A 20038-nucleotide genomic window follows, 5' to 3' on the forward strand; every position below is an offset into this window, starting at 1 on the left:
AGCAAAATACGGCATATTTTACAGTACTACTACGATAAAGGCAAAAATGCATCTCAAGCCGCCAATAAAATTTGTGCAGTTTATGGGCTCGATACAGTTTCCATTTCCACCGCACAACGATGGTTTAATCGTTTTCGTTCTGGTGTAGAGGTGGTCGAAGATGCGCCACGCTCCGGAAGACCTGCCGTCGAAAATTGCGATAAAATCACTGAATTGGTCGAAAGAGACCGGCATAGTAGCAGCCGTAGCATCGGTCAAGAGCTGGGCATGAGTCATCAAAAATTCATTTCAATTTCAATAAAAAAAAAAATTCAATAAAAATACCGCAAGACTTTTTTGACAACCCATTATTTCTGCTCTGTCACTTAAAAAGTCGTTCTCCAAAATGTATTCTTCCAACTGCTTTGCCATACTTAAAACTTTCTCGATATTTTGTATTGAAAAGTTTTTATTTTCAACATCGGAAAGATCGTCAGAGCTATCTCCAACTGATTATTCATTTGTCATTGCCACTTAATTTGTTTCGTTTATTTCGTCGTCCGCAACTAATTCTTGAATATCAGCCAATGTTGTTTCTTTCTTAGCTACGAATGGATGATTGTCTTCACCGATTGATGATTGGCCTGTATCCTTTAAATAATTAAATACTTTAAGTGCATTATGCTTAATTACATTCCCATCTAAGGGCATTCGGTTTTTTGTCATACCTTCTATCCACACTAGGGTGCTTAAACAAATTTTTTTTAATTGTTTTTCAACTCTTACCCCTTCAAATGTTAGTGATTGACAAACATAAAATCCTCCCTCAAGCCAGGCGCTGTAGCTTAATTTTAAGGGATCGGTATTTTTTTTTTAGGTTCCCATACATTTAACTGTTCAAATTTTAAAAATTTCCCCGACAAACTTATTATTCTCAGAACCTTTTTTTATTTTTATTGAAAAAATTCCAAATAATAAATCGCTATGTTTAATCGCCTAATTGAGATAATCAAACTTTGTCGTAGAAATTTTTAAAGTTTAAAAGTGAACTTTCTGAATATGTGATGGTTATTTTTGAGAAACGAAAATTAGTTGGTGAAATTTTAGTTTGAATGAAAAAACGAAAATTCCTATGTTAAATGTATGGGAACCTAAAAAAAAAGTAGCAACCCCTTAGAGTTAAGCTACAGTGGCTGGCTTCAGGGAGGATTGTTTGTTTGTCAAGCACTAACATTTGAAGGGGTAAGAGTTGAAAAATATTAAAAAAAAAATTTTGAAGCACCCTAATCCACACCATAAGTGATTGCTCCTTTATCTGCAATCTATGATGAGCAGTTACCAGCAATTTCTTCGATTTGTTCGATAGTTCTTATTGTTGACTCATTTAAGTTAAAATGTCTGGCAATATCACTTATCCACTCTTGATTTTGAAGTCGATCCAAAATTTGTATTTCTAATTCATTGGATAAAAATTTTCGTTTTAACGGGGTATTTCTTCATTCGGCATTTTTGTGGCTAAATTTAAAAGTTATTTGTATTTAAATAAAGTTACATACATATAAATAAGGTTTAAAAGAAACTTACTTAACCACCTTAAAATATTTTTAACAAAACTCTTTTAGGAAAAAAATAATAACTGTTTCACAATTTTTTTATAATTTAACTGAAATTAGACTGAATATTTTTTCACAATTTTTTACACGTTTTAAATTGATTCCTTTATTTTTGCATTGTCGATAACAAACTAACAAAAAAATTGGGTAAACCCTTTTTTTTTATTATTTAATTTTGTCATTGACTACAAAATTACGCATTTCTTTGTCACTATGTAAAGAGTGTAGGGTGACAATGTTATAAAAAAGATAGGTACCAAAGAATGGACAAAATGCAAAGAATTTTATTTTGGCAAGAAACCTTTTGTCCTGTCTGTATATATACGAACTAGTCTCTCAGTTTTTAAGATATCTTTTTGAAATTTTGCAAACGTCATTTTCTCTTCAAGAAGCTGTTCATTTGTCGGAACGGCCGATATCGGGCCACTATAACATATAGCTGCCATACAAACTGAACGATCGGAATCAAATGCTTGTATGGAAAACTTTCACATTTGACAAGATATATTCACGAAATTTGGTATATGTTATTTTCTAAGGAAACAATATAATCTCCGAAGAAATTTTTCAGATCGGTTAACTATAGCATATAGCTGCCATACAAACTGAACGATCGGAATCAAGTTCTTGTATGGACAACTTTCACATTTGACAAGATATATTCACGAAATTTGGTATATGTTATTTTTTAAGGCAACAATGTAATCTTCGAAGAAATTGTTCAGATCGGTTAACTATAGCATATAGCTGCCATACAAACTGAACGATCGGAATCATGTTCTTGTATGGACAACTTTCACATTTGACAAGATATATTCACGAAATTTGGTATATGTTATTTTTTAAGGCAACAATGTAATCTCTAAAAAACTTGTTTAGAACGGATTACTATAGCATATAGCTTCCATACAAACTGAACACATCGTTACTAACAGAGATGCACCTGTGAAGGGTATTTAGCTTCGGTGCAACCGAAGTTAACGTTCTTTCTTGTTCAAATTAAAATAGTAAATATTTGAAAAAATTTTCGTAAAAGTCGCGTAGTAAGAGTAGCGTTGTAAGAAAAAGTCTTCATTTTAGGAACCGCGTTGTAGCGAAAACGCGTTACATGAAACTGCGTTGTAGGAGGTTTACCTGTTTATGGAGGCTAGAACACGTTTTCACCCAATTATATTTGTTTTAGGTACAAAAATATACTGTTATGAGTGAAACACGTTCTTTAATTTCCATTGGGATAACTCAAATATTGGCCGATATTTTCAGTATACAATCACCTGGAAATTCGAAAATCTTTATATTTAGGCTGTTCACGGTAAGGTGGTTATCGGGTTATGTGATTATTAGATCAAAAATAACCTCTATGCTCCGTAAACATCCTATGTATGGTTATTTGCTTATTTTTACACAAACAGCTGTTTATTGTTTACAATTTTAGATCAATGAAATTCCTACTTATAAAATGCCTAAACAAAGTTTAAAAAGCAAAGCAATCGAATTTAAAATAAGTTCTGCTATTCAGGAAATGGACTTTATTGAAGGTGTGTACTTATTAAATAATCTGAATTTTAAGGGTTCAAAAAATTTGCAGACATCTTGCGCCCTGAACAGTGTCACAACGCAATGGATGAAGTATTAGAAGAAATGCTAGAGGATATAACTTTAATCATCTGTAGTAGACGGGGAGATGAACTCCATGTTCCGAAATCTATTCATTGGCGAGAAAATGTTCTGTGTTGTTTTGACGATGGAGATTTTTACAAATGCTGCGCGTCAGCAAATGTCAATTCGCTCATCTCCTATTTCTTGATGCTTTGTGATGCTTTTTGATGTTTTTTATTTCGGTTTCAATTTGCTGATTGTAAACAAAAAACAGCTATTAATAGCATATTTTCCAATAAGAAAATCTAAATGGAAATGCCATTCGCTTAGTTTTATTTATTTTTTGTGCTGCCATTTAGTAAAATTCCAACGACTTTCTAACACTGGAAATAAGCAAACAACCACATAATCTGTAAACAAGGGCCTAGGTTGGTCAAAGCTGGTTATTTTGTCATACCGCATTTTGTTGTTGTTTACTTAATCACATAACCACATAACCCGATAACCACCTTATCGTGAAAAGCCTAATTGAGTATATTGGGGATCAGGGAAGTATTGACCCGATTCGACCCATTCTTTATTAACAGAATTACTATTGAAGATTCTTTCTGAATTTCAATTGCATATCTATGGAATTGACCGATATTTTCGGTCAAAAGTCAACTATAGATACTTGGGTCCACATATTCGGTACCTAGGGGTTTGAACAGTTTTGCTTGGATTTGTACCAGACGTGGATTGTTTAGAAACGTAGCTGTTGTAATACATTGTAATGTTCTAAAAATACATGTTCAAAGACATTACACATTTTGCCCAATCGAAACGGTTTAAATACAGGTGGGAAATCGGAACCACTATATGTGGTATATTCAAGACAGAAAAGATTCGGGCTAATTGCAAAAACTTTTTGCATTACTCAGGTAGACTAACAAAAAACATCAGAAACACTAAATTTTACGGAAGAAATGGCAGAAGGTTAGCCCTTCCTTACTTGTTTTGGTATAACTACATACAAGTATTATTAAAAGAAAATATGACTTTTGAGTTGAGTAAGGTCGACTATATTTTTGAAAGAGTTATGGTATAGAGCAGGTTTCCAAGTTTCTTTTATACATTTTTGGCATAAAGACCCACCGTTATTAGAAACACACGCGTTTTCCATTTTTAAGATGACTCACATATCAGTCGGAAGTTCGAAAAATTGTTTATATTAAATTGTTTATATGTGATTTTGCACATTTTATGCATTCAACTATAGTTTATCCATTGTTATATTTCCACTTAATTTTTCTAAGTATATATATTAGTTATAAAAGTAAGTTAAGGTAACTGGCGTTGCCAACATCACTGTTGGTGGTCCTAACATGAGTGTTTGCGTTCCACCTCCTATTGAGTTCCTTTCAAACTCACACTCAAATACTTTAATAATGCTCATATTATTATAATATGTTAAGAGCGCGCCTAGCAATAACAACAGGCGCTTAGTGACAACAACATACTAAATATATGTATGTACCTCGGCAAACCACGCTTAGTGATAGCGCTTGGCTTGGGTGTCTAAATGCAGGGCAACAACGCATAACACTCACTTACAAAAAGCTATTGCACCGCCAAAACTACCGTACGCCAAAGTAGCAACAAATCTAGCTTACTTTAGCATACGCTTGGTAACAACATACGTATTAGATGGGACACGCGTTTTGATAGCGCTTGGCTTGGACGGCTGCATGCAGAGCAACAACAGCATCGCCAAAGCACCAGGCACGCGAAAGCAACCACAAACCTCGCCTACCTTAGCATATGCTTAGCAACAATTAGTAGAGGACCGCAAGGGAAGCTGCTGCTCTGCTCAACGCACTAACTAACGCTGACAGAAGGTTAGTAAAGCGACATCGATGGACAATAGATTATTAAGTAATTAGCAACCAAGCGAGTAACATCGCCATAAAGTGTAAAAAATTGCATACATCCAAATAAATTAATAAAGGAAACCACATTGTCCTTTAATTGGCGCCCAACCCGAAGGACTTCAGAAAAATCTTCCAACAAGGACCATAATCTCCAAGGACAAAGAAGAAACCCATTCATCCTGAGGAAAAATACAAATCCAGATATTACTTATTGGAAATAAAAATTAAATATATCATTGTAAGTATTAATTTAAGATCTCAAAAAGTGTTTATTTAGTGTCTTAATAAAGAAGATTAAATTTAATTAAATTTGTAAAAATTCTTAGTGTACTCAAAATTTATTTGAAAAATTGTATTAATATTTGCTGAAAAGATGATTATCTAAAAAGGGGTTTGTGCTGTGAAAGTGAAAACTGATTAATGATAAAAGAGAAAAAAAATGTCTTTGTGAAATTATTTTTCTGTAGACTAGAAAACAGTGCTTTAAATTTAATCATTAATTATTTGAAAATATTATCTCGAGAACTTTCATTTGTGAAATTATGAATCTAATTTAATTTGTTTTATAAAGTTTCAATAAATAACTGAACTCGAAAGTTTCTTTAGCGATTCTTGTTTCCCTTTTTATTAAACGTCTTTATTTGGACTTTGGTTTTAAAATTCGATGTCACCTTAGCCAGTTTGCTCTTTCGGTAAAATAAAAAAAAATAATAAAAAAAATTCAATTACTGTTTTCCAAATCAGCTTGTACTTTAGAATCACTTGCCCTTTTCTTCATGCTTCGAACGGAATATTTCGGTAAAAACCTAAATTTATAAAAATAGTGAAGATATAATCATGAGCGTTACTAGGGAACAAGTGCTCGAAATAGTCAGCTTGACTACCGAGCGTGCTAAGCAAGAATTTGCCGCGCAACTTAGCCAAATAACCTTGGCGTTAAATCGATTAGCTCCGCCTACTGTTCAGTCTTATGTTCCAGTTTCCATTAATCCTTCAATTCAAGATAATAGTGCTAGCTTGGACCTTATTAAGTCACTTCCTGAATTTAAAGGCGATTCTTCAGCATATCCAGCGTGGCGCACGGCTGCGCAATTTGCTATGAATTACTATAAGGAAGGGTCGGAATAGTATTATATTGCTATGGGAATTTTTCGTAAAAAAATTACAGAATCGGCCAATTCTACCCTTTCCTCTTTCAATACTGTCCTTAACTTTAATGCAATCATTGCAAGATTAGATCAATCGTATTCCGATAAAAGACCATTATACGTTTTAGAGAACGAGTTAAGTGTGTTAAGACAAGACAATTTATCAATACCAGACTATTACGACAAAGTTGATAAACAATTAACTCTGATAATAAATAAACAAATAATGACCCACAGTGGTAATAATGAAATTACTGCAGCTCTTAACGAAAGGTCAAGAGAAAACGCTTTGCGGGTTTTTATATCTGGGCTTCGTCGCCCAATGTGCGATATATTATTTTCCGCGAAACCAGTCGATTTGCCATCCGCACTCGCAGTAGCTTAAGAGCTCGAAGTTAATCATAGGCGTAACGACTTTGCTCAAGCTTTCGCTGTAGGTAGTTCTATGAAAGCATTGCCGCATTTCCAGTCTGTTCAAAGACACACTCAATTAAATATACGAAATGCTCAAAGTTCCGATAGCAGGCCAATACCTATGGAAATAGACCATAATACGTCTTATCATCATAGGCGCCACGTGCCTCAAAATGCATTTAGTCCTCATCACCGACAAAATAAAAGTAGTCTACAAACACAACAATTAGCACGAAATATGCAGTCGCATCAGCCCCTTCCTATTCAATCTGTGGTACCTAAGCGGTTTCGCGAGCAATCTTTCTCAAATCAAACCCCCCTAAATAAAATGGAAAAAGTCAATTTTATGACCGAAACAGAAAATCCGAAGGATGTAGAATTCAAAAGGTATAGTGACGATTATTTTCAAGGCGGCAGTCAAACAAATTATGATATTGATGTTGCTAACTACGATTTGAATATCGATAATGAACAAGTCGAGGAAATTAATTTTTTAAACTAAAATCGCTCCTACCGTTTATAACTAAAACTTCCACAAGCGGTCAGGAGCTACGGATTTTAGTCGATATCGGCACTTCTAAAAACTATATAAAAAATTTTTCATTTCTACATGGCATTAAGGACATTGATAGACCTTTCAAACTGAAATCCATAAATGGTACGAATTGGATAAATAAAAAATGTCTGATGAATGTTCTTAATCATACCTCTACGTTTTACTTACTTCCTAATTTAAAAACGTTAGATGGTATCATTGGATACGATTTTCTTAAAGAAATCGAGGCAAATATCAATACAGAAAAAGGGTTCCTATTTTACTGTAATGGAAAAGAAAAACTGAAACATCTTTCATGTAGTCAAAGCAACATTATAACAATAGAAGACGACTCTGCCCCTCTTCACATGAAATCTCAATTTTCTGATATAATTAGTAGGCATATGAATGCGTTTGCCGATCCAAACGTAGCATTACCATTTAACACTAACGTGAAGGCTAGAATTCGTACTCAAACAAATGACCCAATTTATAGCAAAAGCTATCCATATCCAATTTCCGTTGCGCCGTTCATTAACAGCGAAATTAAGAAACTTCTCAACGATGGTATAATAAGAGAATCAAGTTCTCCATATAATTCACCGGTCCATGTTGTGTCTAAAAAAGGTTTAGACGAAAGTGGAAACCCGAAGATACGTTTAGTAATTGATTATAGAAAACTTAACGAAAAGACAATTTCAGATCGTTACCCAATACCGGACACAACTGTAATTTTATCTAATTTAGGAAACTCTAAGTATTTCACCACGTTATATTTAAAATCTGGCTTCCATCAGATTGTAATGTGTGAAGAGGATAGAAAGAAGACCGCTTTTAGCATTAATAACGGAAAATACGAATTTTGTAGGCTTCCTTTCGGTTTAAAAAATGCTCCAAGCATTTTCCAAAGAGCAATAGATGATATTCTACGCGAAGACATCGGAAAATGTTGTCACGTTTACATAGATGACATCATTATTTATTCACCGGATGAAAAATCACATTTGGAGAGCATAGAAAAGGTTTTGAGCAAATTAGAAAAATCAGGAATGAGAGTTTCAACGGAAAAATCTAAGTTTTTCAAAACCGAAGTTGAGTTTTTAGGCTTTGTAGTCTCAGAAAAGGGTATTAAAACCAGTCCAGATAAAGTAAATGATATTCTGAATTATAAACCTCCCACAACACTGAGAGCGCTGCGATCATTTCTATGTTTATCCGGTTATTATGGTCGTTTTATGAAAAATTACGCGGACATGGTAAAGCCATTGACCAAACACCTTCGTGGTGAAAACGGTAATGTAGGAGCAAAAAAATCTAAAAATATTGAAATTATACTTGATCCTCAAGCATTAGACGCTTTTGAAAAAGTAAAGCGAGTTTTGGCCTCTGAAGATGTTTTTCTTTACTATCCTAACTACAATCGTCCCTTTGATGTTACCACTGACGCCTCATCAAACGCTTTAGGTGCTTTTCTATCACAAAATGGTCGTCCCATTCCTATGATTTCAAGAACCCTTTCTGGCACCGAACAAAATTATGCCACGAACGAACGTGAACTTCTCGCTATCGTATGGGCTTTAAAAACGTTGCGACATTATCTCTATGGAGTCAAAAACATTAATATTTTTACCGACCACCAGCCCCTTATTTTCTCAATATCAGAAAAGAACCCGAATAGTAAAATGAAGAGATGGCGAGCATTCGTAGAAAATTTTCGCCAAATTTTCACTATAAGCCGGGTAAAGAGAATAAGGTAGCCGACGCACTTTCTAGGCAGTTCCTTAATAATCTAGAAGAGTCCATACGAGATGAAACCATACACAGTGAAGAGTCATCGACTAAAACCATTAAATCCGTTAAGCATCCAATTAAGCAATTTAGAAATCAACTCATTCTATCTCAGTCAAGCACTTGCAGTATAAGCACCAAAATTTTGTTTCAGAAGCTTATTCGACACACTATATTTTTCGACACCATTGAAAAGCTTATTAGTTACCTAAAATCTGCAATCAATTATAACGCTACAAATGGAATTCACTGCGATCTACCTACTTTAGGGCAAATACAAGACCCTGTATTGTCCAAATTTCCAGGTGTAAAATTTGTTCATACCGAATTGATGGTAATCGATCTAACGAACAAAGATGACCAACTCGAAACAGTAGCTACTGAGCATAATCGAGCACACCGCTGCTTATCTGAAAATATCAGTCAAATTTCTAAAGAATATTATTTTCCAGACTTAAAAAAATCCTAAAAACTACAATTGCGAATTGTAAAATTTGCTTGGAAAACAAATATCAACGTAAGCCACCTAACCCTGGCATTGGCGAAACGCCCATCCCAAACCTCCCAGGAGAAATTCTCCATATAGATATTTTTTTTACCAACAAGCAACATTTTTTAACATGCGTGGATAAATTTTCCAAATTTGCAATTGTAAAGCCCATATCATCAAGATCCACTCTAGATATAAAAGATGCTCTTCTGGAAGTTCTTTTAAAGTTTAACAACACAAAAACCATTGTTTCAGACAACGAAAAATCTTTTCATTCCAATTTAATAAAAACGTTGTTGAGAGATAACTATTCCATCAAACAATTTTTTATACCTACACTTCATAGTGAAAGCAACGGTCAAGTCGAAAGATTCCATTCGACGTTGCTTGAAATAGCTCGATGTATTAAGGAAGAGCAACAAATATATGAAACCATCGACTTGATTTTGCTAGCTACACATAAATACAATCATAGTATTCACTCAGTCATAAAAGCTAAGCCCATTGATGTATTTCACAATTACCCACCCGAAAAATTTAATGATGTTAGGAAATTGTTATTACAAGCTCAAGAAAAAACTATAAAAAGACTTAATACTGGTAAAACAACAAAAATGTACGATGCTGGAGAAAGGGTATTTTTAAAAAGAAATAGGCGTTTGGGCAACAAGCTAGACAAAATTTTTATTAAAAAACTTGTTGAAAGAGACCTAGGCACAGCAGTGATAATCGAAGGGAAAAAGATCCATAAAAGTAACTTACGATAGTTCCTCATCTGAATTCCTGAAGATTTTTTGTTTGTTTTTCTCATATCTAAGAACACCTTAATTTGAAATAAGTAAATTCAATGAATTAAGACACAATACTTTTTTTGATTTGGAATTATTACCTTGAGTTAAAAAAAAAAACAAATATTGTAAACTAGTTATAAGATACTATAAAATGTAAACAAAATATTTGCAAGCTAAGAAAACCATCCTCGATTCGCAGAAGCAGAACTAATTGCATATTGAAACGAGGACGTTTCAAATTTAACAGAGGGAATAGTTAAGGTAACTGGCGTTGCCAACATGACTGTTGGTGGTCCCAACATGAGTGTTTGCGTTCCACCTCCTATTGAGTTCCTTTCAAACTCACACTCAAATACTTTAATAATGTTCATATTATTATCATATGTTAAGAGCGCGCCTAGCAATAACAACAGGCGCTTAGTGACAACAACATACTAAATATATGTATGTACCTCGGCAAACCACGCTTAGTGATAGCGCTTGGCTTGGGTGTCTGAATGCAGGGCAACAACGCATAACACTCACTTACAACAAGCTATTGCACCGCCAAAACTACCGTACGCCAAAGTAGCAACAAATCTCGCTTACTTTAGCATACGCTTGGTAACAACATACGTATTAGATGGGACACGCGTTTTGATAGCGCTTGGCTTGGACGGCTGCATGCAGAGCAACAACAGTAGCGCCAAAGCACCAGGCACGCGAAAGCACAAACCTCTCTACTACCTAGCATAGTAAGCTTAGCAACAATTAGTAGAGGACCGCAAGGGGAAGCTGCTGCTCTGCTCAACACACTAACTAACGCTGACAGACAGAGGTTAGTAAAAAGCGACATCGATGGACAATAGATTATTAAGTAATTAGCAACCAAGCGAGTAACATCGCCATAAAGTGTAAAAAATTGCATACATCCAAATAAATTAATAAAGGAAACCACATTGTCCTTTAATTTATACAAGTATACGTATATTAACAGCCCGATTCTGTGCACTTGATAAATTCACCATCTTGCTTATTTATCAATATTGATTATTTATCAAGTCTTTGGTATTCTGTGTCAAAAACCAAAAGCTCTTTTCTAGATAAATTATCAAGATGTCAAATGCTCTTGACAAATTCAACAACTGTTTGTGAAAATATTGTGAACACATTTTAATTGTAATTTTGATTGAAATTAAATAAAATAAAATGGAAGAAGACATATTATTATTGTTGCTGTTAGAAGAGGAGGAAAATTTAGAAAATAGAGAGAGAGAGATTCTACTGATCCATTTGCCCTCTGTGAAAGTGAGTTCATGAAAAATTTCCGACTGACGCGTGATATTTGCCGGAGTCTAATAGATGACTTACGGCCTCATGATCAACAAAAGACTTCATTGCCTTTGACCATTAGAGTCCTGGCAACATTAAATTTCTTTGGTCACGGTTCCTTCCAAAAATGTGTCGGTAATAACTGCAACTTGCCAATGAGTCAGTCGTCACTCTCGAGAAGTATGAGGGCCGTGGCCAAACTTATAGTAAAAGTTAAAGGAGAAGAAATAAAATTTCCTAGTTCCACTGAGGAAGAAAATATAGTCAGAACCGGGTATGTACATACATGTGTATTAAAACAATTGGATTCATCTAAATTCACTGAGTTCAATTTCAGATTTTTCACAAAATACGGATTAAAGAGTACTATAGGAGCAATCGACTGTATACATGTTGCAATTATTGCTCCTGCGTCAAATAATATTGAACGCCCCCTTGGCTTATATTTAAATAGGAAGGGCTTCTACAGCATTAATGTCGAAGCGGTATCTTTTGTTGTGTATAAACTTAATAACTGACATACATAAGTTAACTTTCTCAGGTATGTGATCACCGTTTATGCTTCACGTTTCTATGTAAATGCTAAATTTCCGGGTGCGACACATGACTCTGGAATTTGGGCAACTTCTGACCTACGAGAGCATCTCATTAGTCAACACACCAATGACTCTGTAGGGCACCGAAGGGAGTCGTGGCTGATTGGTGACCAAGGTTACCCTTTAGAACCTTGGCTCTTAACACCGGTCGGAAATCCTAGTACTTCTCAAGAGCGAAAGTATAATAAGCTACATTGTACTGCCAGAAATTGTGTTGAAAGAGCGTTCGGAGTTTTAAAATCGCGCTTCAGATGTTTACTGAAGCACCGGGTTCTACATTATTCCATGAAACGTCCGCATTAATAATAAGCAGTTGTGTTATACTGTATAATATAATTACGAAAGCTGGTATTACCATGGGCGTGGTGGACAACGAGGTTGAAGAAGACTCTGATCATGTAGTTAATTCCGGTGACTCTTTGCAGTATACACGAGAAGGTGAAAGGATAAGGGCAAGATATATACATATCTACACTTTAACACATTATTACACTATATTGTTAGTAGTAATGTAGTGTACTACTAACAATATGCATATATACACTGCACAATGACATTACACATTAACCTACTCCTGTTACATTATCCTTCTATTATTACACAATATAACGACTGCTAACAATATGTGTATACACAAGTCATATGTAAACAGAATATCTAAACAGAAGCACACATCACCGCACTTAAAAGTAACCCCTGCATAGCCTGTGTCAGGCACATGCTAAGCTGCTCGGTCTGAGTCACGACATCTTCAGCTACAGAATAACACAACCAGATATAATTATTACATACATTATATATTGTTTCATTAGTTTAATTCATTAGTTTGAATAATTTATTTTAATAAAAACAAAGTCCAATAACATACATACATATGGATATGTACAAACAAGAAAACTAAAATTTCAAAAATAAGGAATTAAAAAAAATATAAAATTAAGTCTTCCAACTCTAATGACCAGAGTTTTGTTTTAAAACATTTATTAACTCTGCGACAACTCTTGTTAGGTCATGGATGGCATGTATCACTTCCCGGTGCTCACGACGCACATTGGGATTTCCGTGGCTGAAATTCAAAAATGGAATGTTGTCTGATTTGAATGAAAATTTCACAGTTTGTTACCAACTATCTATACATTATTTTCCCAAAGTATTAGGATTCTATCTGCATTAGTTTTTTGTCCAGAACTGCCCAAAGTTGGTGAATGTGGAGAACATCAAAATTAGCAAAAAATGTACTAAAAAGTCAAATCATTGATACAATAAAACAACTATTGAAATTCAACTTTATTATTATTTTTCATTTATAATATGTATCAAAGAAAAAATTTTCATCAAAATCCATTGAAAAAAATAATGCATAAAAATATTGTGGAACAACATAATTTGGACGTCAAAATTTCAATGTTCTTCAAATTCAAAGTGGTGCATCTTTTTAGCGCTGTCTACCGCTGTCGACATACATACACCGAATTAAAGCCTGAAGTCTCAGCTAAACGATAAAAAAAAATTCAGCTGCCCCAAATTGCCCCCCTTGAAAAAAACAATGAGATACTCTAAAATGGCAAGTTACCGCCCAAAAGTATGCAATATATATATAACAAGGATTACAGGAACTATAGGATGTATCATTCCAGAAGAATTGGACGCATATCCACTAACGAAGATGTGATGCATCAGTTATTAATGTCTTCGGATCCGTACATAAACATTTTTCGTACTAAAATAAAATTAAAAAAATTAGAATGTCACGAAGATGTAAAAAAGTTGCTAAAAGAGACTTGATAAAAGAGAATTTAGTTTGTATGGGAGGTGGTTTCAAGTCATAAGTTTCACCTTATATAGGAGGTGGGCGTAAAAAAGGGGGCGTGATTTTGATTTTTTCATTTTTTTCTTGATTGGAATCCAAAACAATGATGTACCAAATGTCATTGTCCTGCGACAACTCCTTATATTTTTAGCCGCAGTATGCACTAGCAGAAACCTATGTGCGACGCTGTTCCTCTTCACGATGTTGCCTCGCCCGCGTACGTAGTTGGCTCTTCCAAACACCCATTGTCTGTAAATCAAAATCATTTAACAAATGTAGAAAATATTAGACGAATTACCTCTTTCCACTTAGCTGCAGTACGAGATGGCCCTCTGCACGCATTTAACTGCTCCGCCAGCTGCCGCCATAAATCCTGCATTTGTCGAGGCAATTTTGGCGTATTTTTTCCTCTACCGATTTCCGGATGCGCCCGGCAAAATGAAACGTAAGTTTCTAATTGTTCGTGCGTAGTACGTTGGTTTTTTGTTTTCCTATAAATTGAATTAAATATTAAACCATTTATTTCTTTAAAATTAACAATTAATAATAATGAATACTTACGTTGTTGAAGAATCCATTTCGCACTAAACAGCTGATTTCTGTTTACATTATATTGTTCACCACAGTATGGTGAAAAGCGATTCGCACTGAAGCTTTAAGTTTTATCAATATTTGCACAGAATAACAAAAAGCTTTTGGCTTGATAAAAATCTTGATAAATAAACAATATTTTGATAATTTGTTAAGTGCACAGAATCGGTCTGTAAGTATATAGGAGCTAAGGGTAAAGTCGACCGCGTATTTTAAAATACTTATATATTAATTACATTCATGGAAGTTAAAGAAAGTTTTTATTCCATTTTATCTGCTTTTGTCAAAGAGCTACACTGTTTTTGGAAGAAGATTCTCTCTGGATTTCATTAAAATAGCTCACATATTGAACGATATAAGTTCAAGTGGAAGTTCGAAAATATTTATATTAAGTATGTGAGGTATAAAAGAAATGCTCACCCGAAACTATCCGATTTGTATGATTTGTATATTTCACACACTGACCAATATTTTCGGAAAAAAGTATGTGGGTATCTGGGGACTTCAGCAGTTACTATCTACTGTTATGAAATTTGTTAGTCATTAGAAGGCAAACCTTAAAGCCACAATGTCTGCAAAATTTTGTCTCGGTATACCGTTGCATGCCAAGGCAATCTTCAAATGTTTGAAAATTAGAGCGGTAATAATTTTGCCGATTAAAAATCGGAGAAATATTTTCAGTCTCATATATGGTACTCACTCACTTTTTGAACTATTTACTTTAAAATCAATTTAACTAGCACAAATCACAATATACTCCACAAACTAGTTGCATTTACTACCGAATATTATGACAATCGCAATAGTCTGACCTGTTGAGACTCCGTTTACTGCGACTTTTGACTCCCACGAAAACAGAAAATTTATATCTAGTAAAAGTCAACCGGAGTCGTTAATATCGTTAAAATACGTGAAACAAAACTTGATAGAGCTAATATAGAACTACCTTAATGAAGTATTCGGATACAAGTAATGTTTATAGTACTATATATATAAATGATGTTCGTCCTGTTGCTGTAACTTTAGTAAAAACAAGAAAAAACTTTAACTTCGGCTGCACCGAAGCCAATATACCCTTCACAGGTGCATTTCTTTTAGTAACTATGTGTTCAGTTTGTATGGAAGCTATATGCTATAGTAATCCGATCTGAAAAATTTTTTCGGAGATTACATTTTTGCCTTAGAAAATAATCTATACTATCTATATCTATAATAATTTGGTGAAGATACATTGTCAAATGTGAAAGTTTTCCATACAAGAACTTGATTCCGATCGTTCAGTTTGTATGGTAGCTATATGATGTAGTTAACCGATCTGAACAATTTCTTCGGAGATTACATTGTTGCCATAGAAAATAATCTATACCAAATTTGGTGAAGATACATTATCAAATGTGAAAGTTTTCCATACAAGAACTTGATTCCGATCGTTCAGTTTATATGGCAGCTATATTTTACGGTTGTTCGATATCGGCCGTTCCGGCAAATGAGCAGCTTCTTGAAGAGAAAATGACGTTTGCAACATTTCAAAAGGATATCTTAAAAACTGTGGGACTAGTTCTTATTATACAGACGGACGGACGGACGGACAGACAGACAGACGGACATGATTAAATCGACTCAGCTCAACATACTGATCATTTATATATATACTTTATAGGGTCTCCGACGCTTCTTTCTGGGTGTTACAAACATCGTGACAAACTTAATATGTATACCCTGTTCAGGGTATAATTAAGACTCAAAGTGTAATTTGGTGCAAGAATTGCATTTGTTGCAATAATAGTCCGTAATTGGTTGCAAAAATAGATTTACAAGTTTAAACGACTAATGTAGGAAGGGAGCTCTAACCTAGAACCACAACGGAAATAACATAAAGCAGTAAACATTAATTTTTATACTCCGGGTGATTGCTTATCTGTCCGTCCGTACGTGCAAGCTGTAAATTGAGATATTTTGATGAGCGTTCCTTGGCAAAAAAGTAAGTATGAGATATTATGCCCAGACCACTGCTACGCCCACAAAATGCCATTAGCCGAAATTGTATAAAGTACCATGACTAAGCACATAATTAAGATATAAAACTCTAATTTGGCACAGGGAATCGCAGAAGTAAGGGGCACCTGTCTTCGAAAAATTTTTAAAAGGGGGAGTGAATAAGTTTAATATATAGTACATATCTCATAGAGCACCAAAGCTACAACAGCTAATTTCGCTCAGCACAATTCATATAAAAACTATTACGAACAGTATGAAAATGAATGAAATCGGGTGGTATCTCCGCCCACTCACCATATAAGGTTAAAAACTACTAAAAACGCAATAAATCATTAACTGAATGCGACAGAGACATTAAATTTTACCCTCGAAATAGTTGGATATTGTGCATGGCACCACATACTTAAGTAAAATATTTCAGGACTTCCTCCTCCGATTTTAACCAAATTCGGTACGTAACATTCTTATCTCACAGTGAGGAAATGGGAGAAACCGGACTGTATCCACGCCTACTTCCCACATAAAAAAATTTTAAATTCCATTAGATTTTTTCACTTTTCAGTACACAAATCCAGAAGCAATTAATATAAGAGTAAAACTTTGCACGAATCATGCCTTTAGAATATGGCATCTTATGACCAAACATTTTCCAAATCCAACTAAAACTCTTGTAACCCTTACCGAATATGTGGATCTCAGTACCTATAGTTGACTTTTGACCAAAATATCGGTCAATGTTTGGGATAAACAATTAAAATTCAAGGAGAATTTTTTCGTGATAATAGTATCTCTGCGTATAAAAAATAGGTTAAATAGATGAAATTGGCGAAAACTTGACTTTGCCACCAAATAACTAATATCAGAGGTTTCGATCATTCGGCTGACTTTACTCCATATAAAATAGAAAAAAATGTTGCTAAACGATTTTATTTTTATTTATAATTAAACAATTATTATTAATTCAATAATATTTGATTATTTATATTAATAAAAATTATTATAATTGAATATATAACTAATGTGAAAATAATTAAATATTTATTTTAATAATTATTTGTAGGATAATTTAGGGAGTCTTATGGAGTAAACTCTTTGAGTTGTGAACACTGTTGAAGTGTTTGTTGAGTTCTTTGAGATAACAGAAAAAAGAGTATAGCAACGAAATGTCACACAGCATAGAAATTAAAATTCAATTTTCTATGTCATGCCCTGCGTTCGGTAATCGAATACATGCAAAACGTATTAAACAGATTTTTTATGAGAAAGTTCTCATGTATGGCACTGCTGTGCTATGTACCATATGCATAACAGGGCCTTTAAATCATTACTATATTGTCCACATTATTGCATCATAATTTTTACAGGAATATTGTCAGTGTAAAATTGTCGTCAATGAAGACACAAATTCAGGTCGCCATGAGACAACATCACTAAAAAGCTAAAAATGGCAAAAGCGAAGTGACATTCATATTTAAAAGACATAGTGAATCTTTATCTTTTCAAAGTAGTGGTAGTAAAAAGACAATGTCTGATTACAGCAAAATAAAATGTTGAGCTATTTGGAATGAAGTCCTGGACAATCAATACGAGATATTGCTAGATATTACTTTTATATGCTCAAAAAGTTTGCAAGAAAAGGAATATGTTCCTTCAAAGAGAATGAAGCACCAAATCACAATGATAATTAACTAATTGTGGCGATACAAGGTGCTTTAAACAAATTCCAAAGCGCCAGTTTCCAATACAAATAAAAGTGGTTTGTTTAGTGTGTTTAATTAAGCTTTATAAGAACCCAGTACTCTTTTGACCTGATCTCGCGATCGGCTACTGTTGCTAAAGAGGCGATTCTTCCGAATTGGCTAGAACTCTGGCAAAATGAGACCAGGGGCCATTGTTAAAGCAAAACTAATAAATTTAAAAATAAATGACGAAAAGTAACCAAAGCGTCTGTGCAAGCGCTTATGAAGTCAAAATTTCGATTATTCACCTATAACACAGCAAATTGGTTATGTTTTTAAAACTCGTATAAAGTAAATCTGACTCCGCTTAAAATTTAATTGCGATGTGCGATTTTCTCTATCACTGCACCTCGACTGTTTGTTTAATTTGTTTTAAAATATGACGCGTTGTCAGAAACATTTCGCAGATATAACAGAACATTATACTTTATCCTTATACATACATTTAAATTAGCAATTTCGATGCCAGCCTATAACTTGTATAAATAGTTTTAAAATTGAGTAATAAATATAAATTTTACAACGTTATTTGTGGGAACAATTTTTTTGCCACATTTTTTACAGTCAGTTCAATAAATTATTACACAACAATATTTGATAAGCCAAGTGATTTATATAGGAGTTCATATCCGTAGTTGCGCTTAGTCTTTGGAATAGTTGTTGGTAAAATATGTATCTTCCAGTCTTTCAAGGCTTCAGCCTCTCACTGATGAATTTTTTTTTAATATTGATTTGTTTGGTACAAGTTGTTCATGCAACCTGCAAAGCACTTGTATGTTGTCACAATAGAGTAAAATTGTTGCCAGCTTTCACTAGAACCACGATGATGATGATGATACTATACTTGTAGTTTGTTGCCGAAGAGTGCACCATGAAATGAGGCCACCGTGGAACTTAAATATGTAACCTATCGTAGACCTGCTATCAAATACATTAGCTCTCATAAGTCTACGCTCCTTTATAAAATAAATGTTTACTGTTTTAAATCTTAAGAATAATTAAAATAATTTTGAAGGAATCACGGTATAAAATACGTATTTCTAGTAAAAACCACATATCTCCTTGAGTAACCGACGAATATGAATCGCCGTGACAATACATAAATATTTACATATGTCACCAGAGACTTTGAATCAAGTTTTATTCTATGACGAAAGTATATAAAATGTTTGTCCGGAAAGTAATTGGATTGATCCAATTTAAAAAGCTTTATTGAACCAATCGTTACAATTCTTTAAAAACTTTCAAAATAGACTACTTCTGCGTCGATGCAGCGTAGTCAGCGCGATTTCCTTGCATTGAAAGCTTCACGGAAGGCATTCTCGGGAATAGCCTTGAAAGCTGATGAGCAAACTGCTTGGATCCCCTCTGTCGTCTCAAAATGCTCGAAATATTACCCCTTTGTCTCGGGGTCATGACCCGTCACCTGTGATTACGTTATTCAAAAAGGTCACAGTTAGTGAGTACTTTTGGGACTATTTTTATTTATTTGGATCTGTTTGTTTTAAAGCCTAACAATAAGTTATAAAATCTTAAACCTATTTAAAAACAAGTAAGGAAGGGCTAAGTTCGGGTGTCACCGAACATTTTATACTCTCGCATGATAAAGTGATAATAATTTACATATTTCTTTATTTTGCTGTAAAATTAATTAGATTAGATCAATTTGTGTACTTTGAGTATTGAATAGCATTTTCATTTTCTAATGTATATATTATACAGAGAA

At 34.1% G+C, this 20038-nt stretch overlaps 1 protein-coding gene across 1 annotated transcript; it reads right to left on the reverse strand.

Moving 5' to 3' along the window:
- Positions 1 to 13710: 13710 nt before the first annotated feature.
- LOC120780899 lies at positions 13711 to 14349 on the reverse strand. Its single transcript, XM_040113137.1, has 3 exons — positions 14283 to 14349; positions 14011 to 14233; positions 13711 to 13894 (listed from the first exon to the last, which is right to left on the reverse strand). The coding sequence occupies exons 1-3, from the start codon at positions 14324 to 14326 to the stop codon at positions 13832 to 13834; spliced, it is 330 nt and encodes a 109-aa protein (XP_039969071.1). The 5' UTR covers positions 14327 to 14349; the 3' UTR covers positions 13711 to 13831.
- Positions 14350 to 20038: the final 5689 nt, after the last annotated feature.

The sequence above is a fragment of the Bactrocera tryoni genome, unplaced genomic scaffold (genome assembly GCF_016617805.1).
Source record: "Bactrocera tryoni isolate S06 unplaced genomic scaffold, CSIRO_BtryS06_freeze2 scaffold_25, whole genome shotgun sequence".
NCBI classification, from domain to species: domain Eukaryota; kingdom Metazoa; phylum Arthropoda; class Insecta; order Diptera; family Tephritidae; genus Bactrocera; species Bactrocera tryoni.

Bases quoted from the DNA above. Each gene is read 5' to 3' on its own strand.
- LOC120780899 (XM_040113137.1), bottom strand. From the start codon at position 14,326: ATGCGTGCAGAGGGCCATCTCGTACTGCAGCTAAGTGGAAAGAG. The intron at 14,234-14,282 runs GTAATTCGTCTA...TTTGATTTACAG, and splicing joins CTGCAGCTAAGTGGAAAGAG to ACAATGGGTGTTTGGAAGAG. The intron at 13,895-14,010 runs GTGAAACTTATG...ATTTTATTTTAG, and splicing joins ACGCCCACCTCCTATATAAG to TACGAAAAATGTTTATGTAC.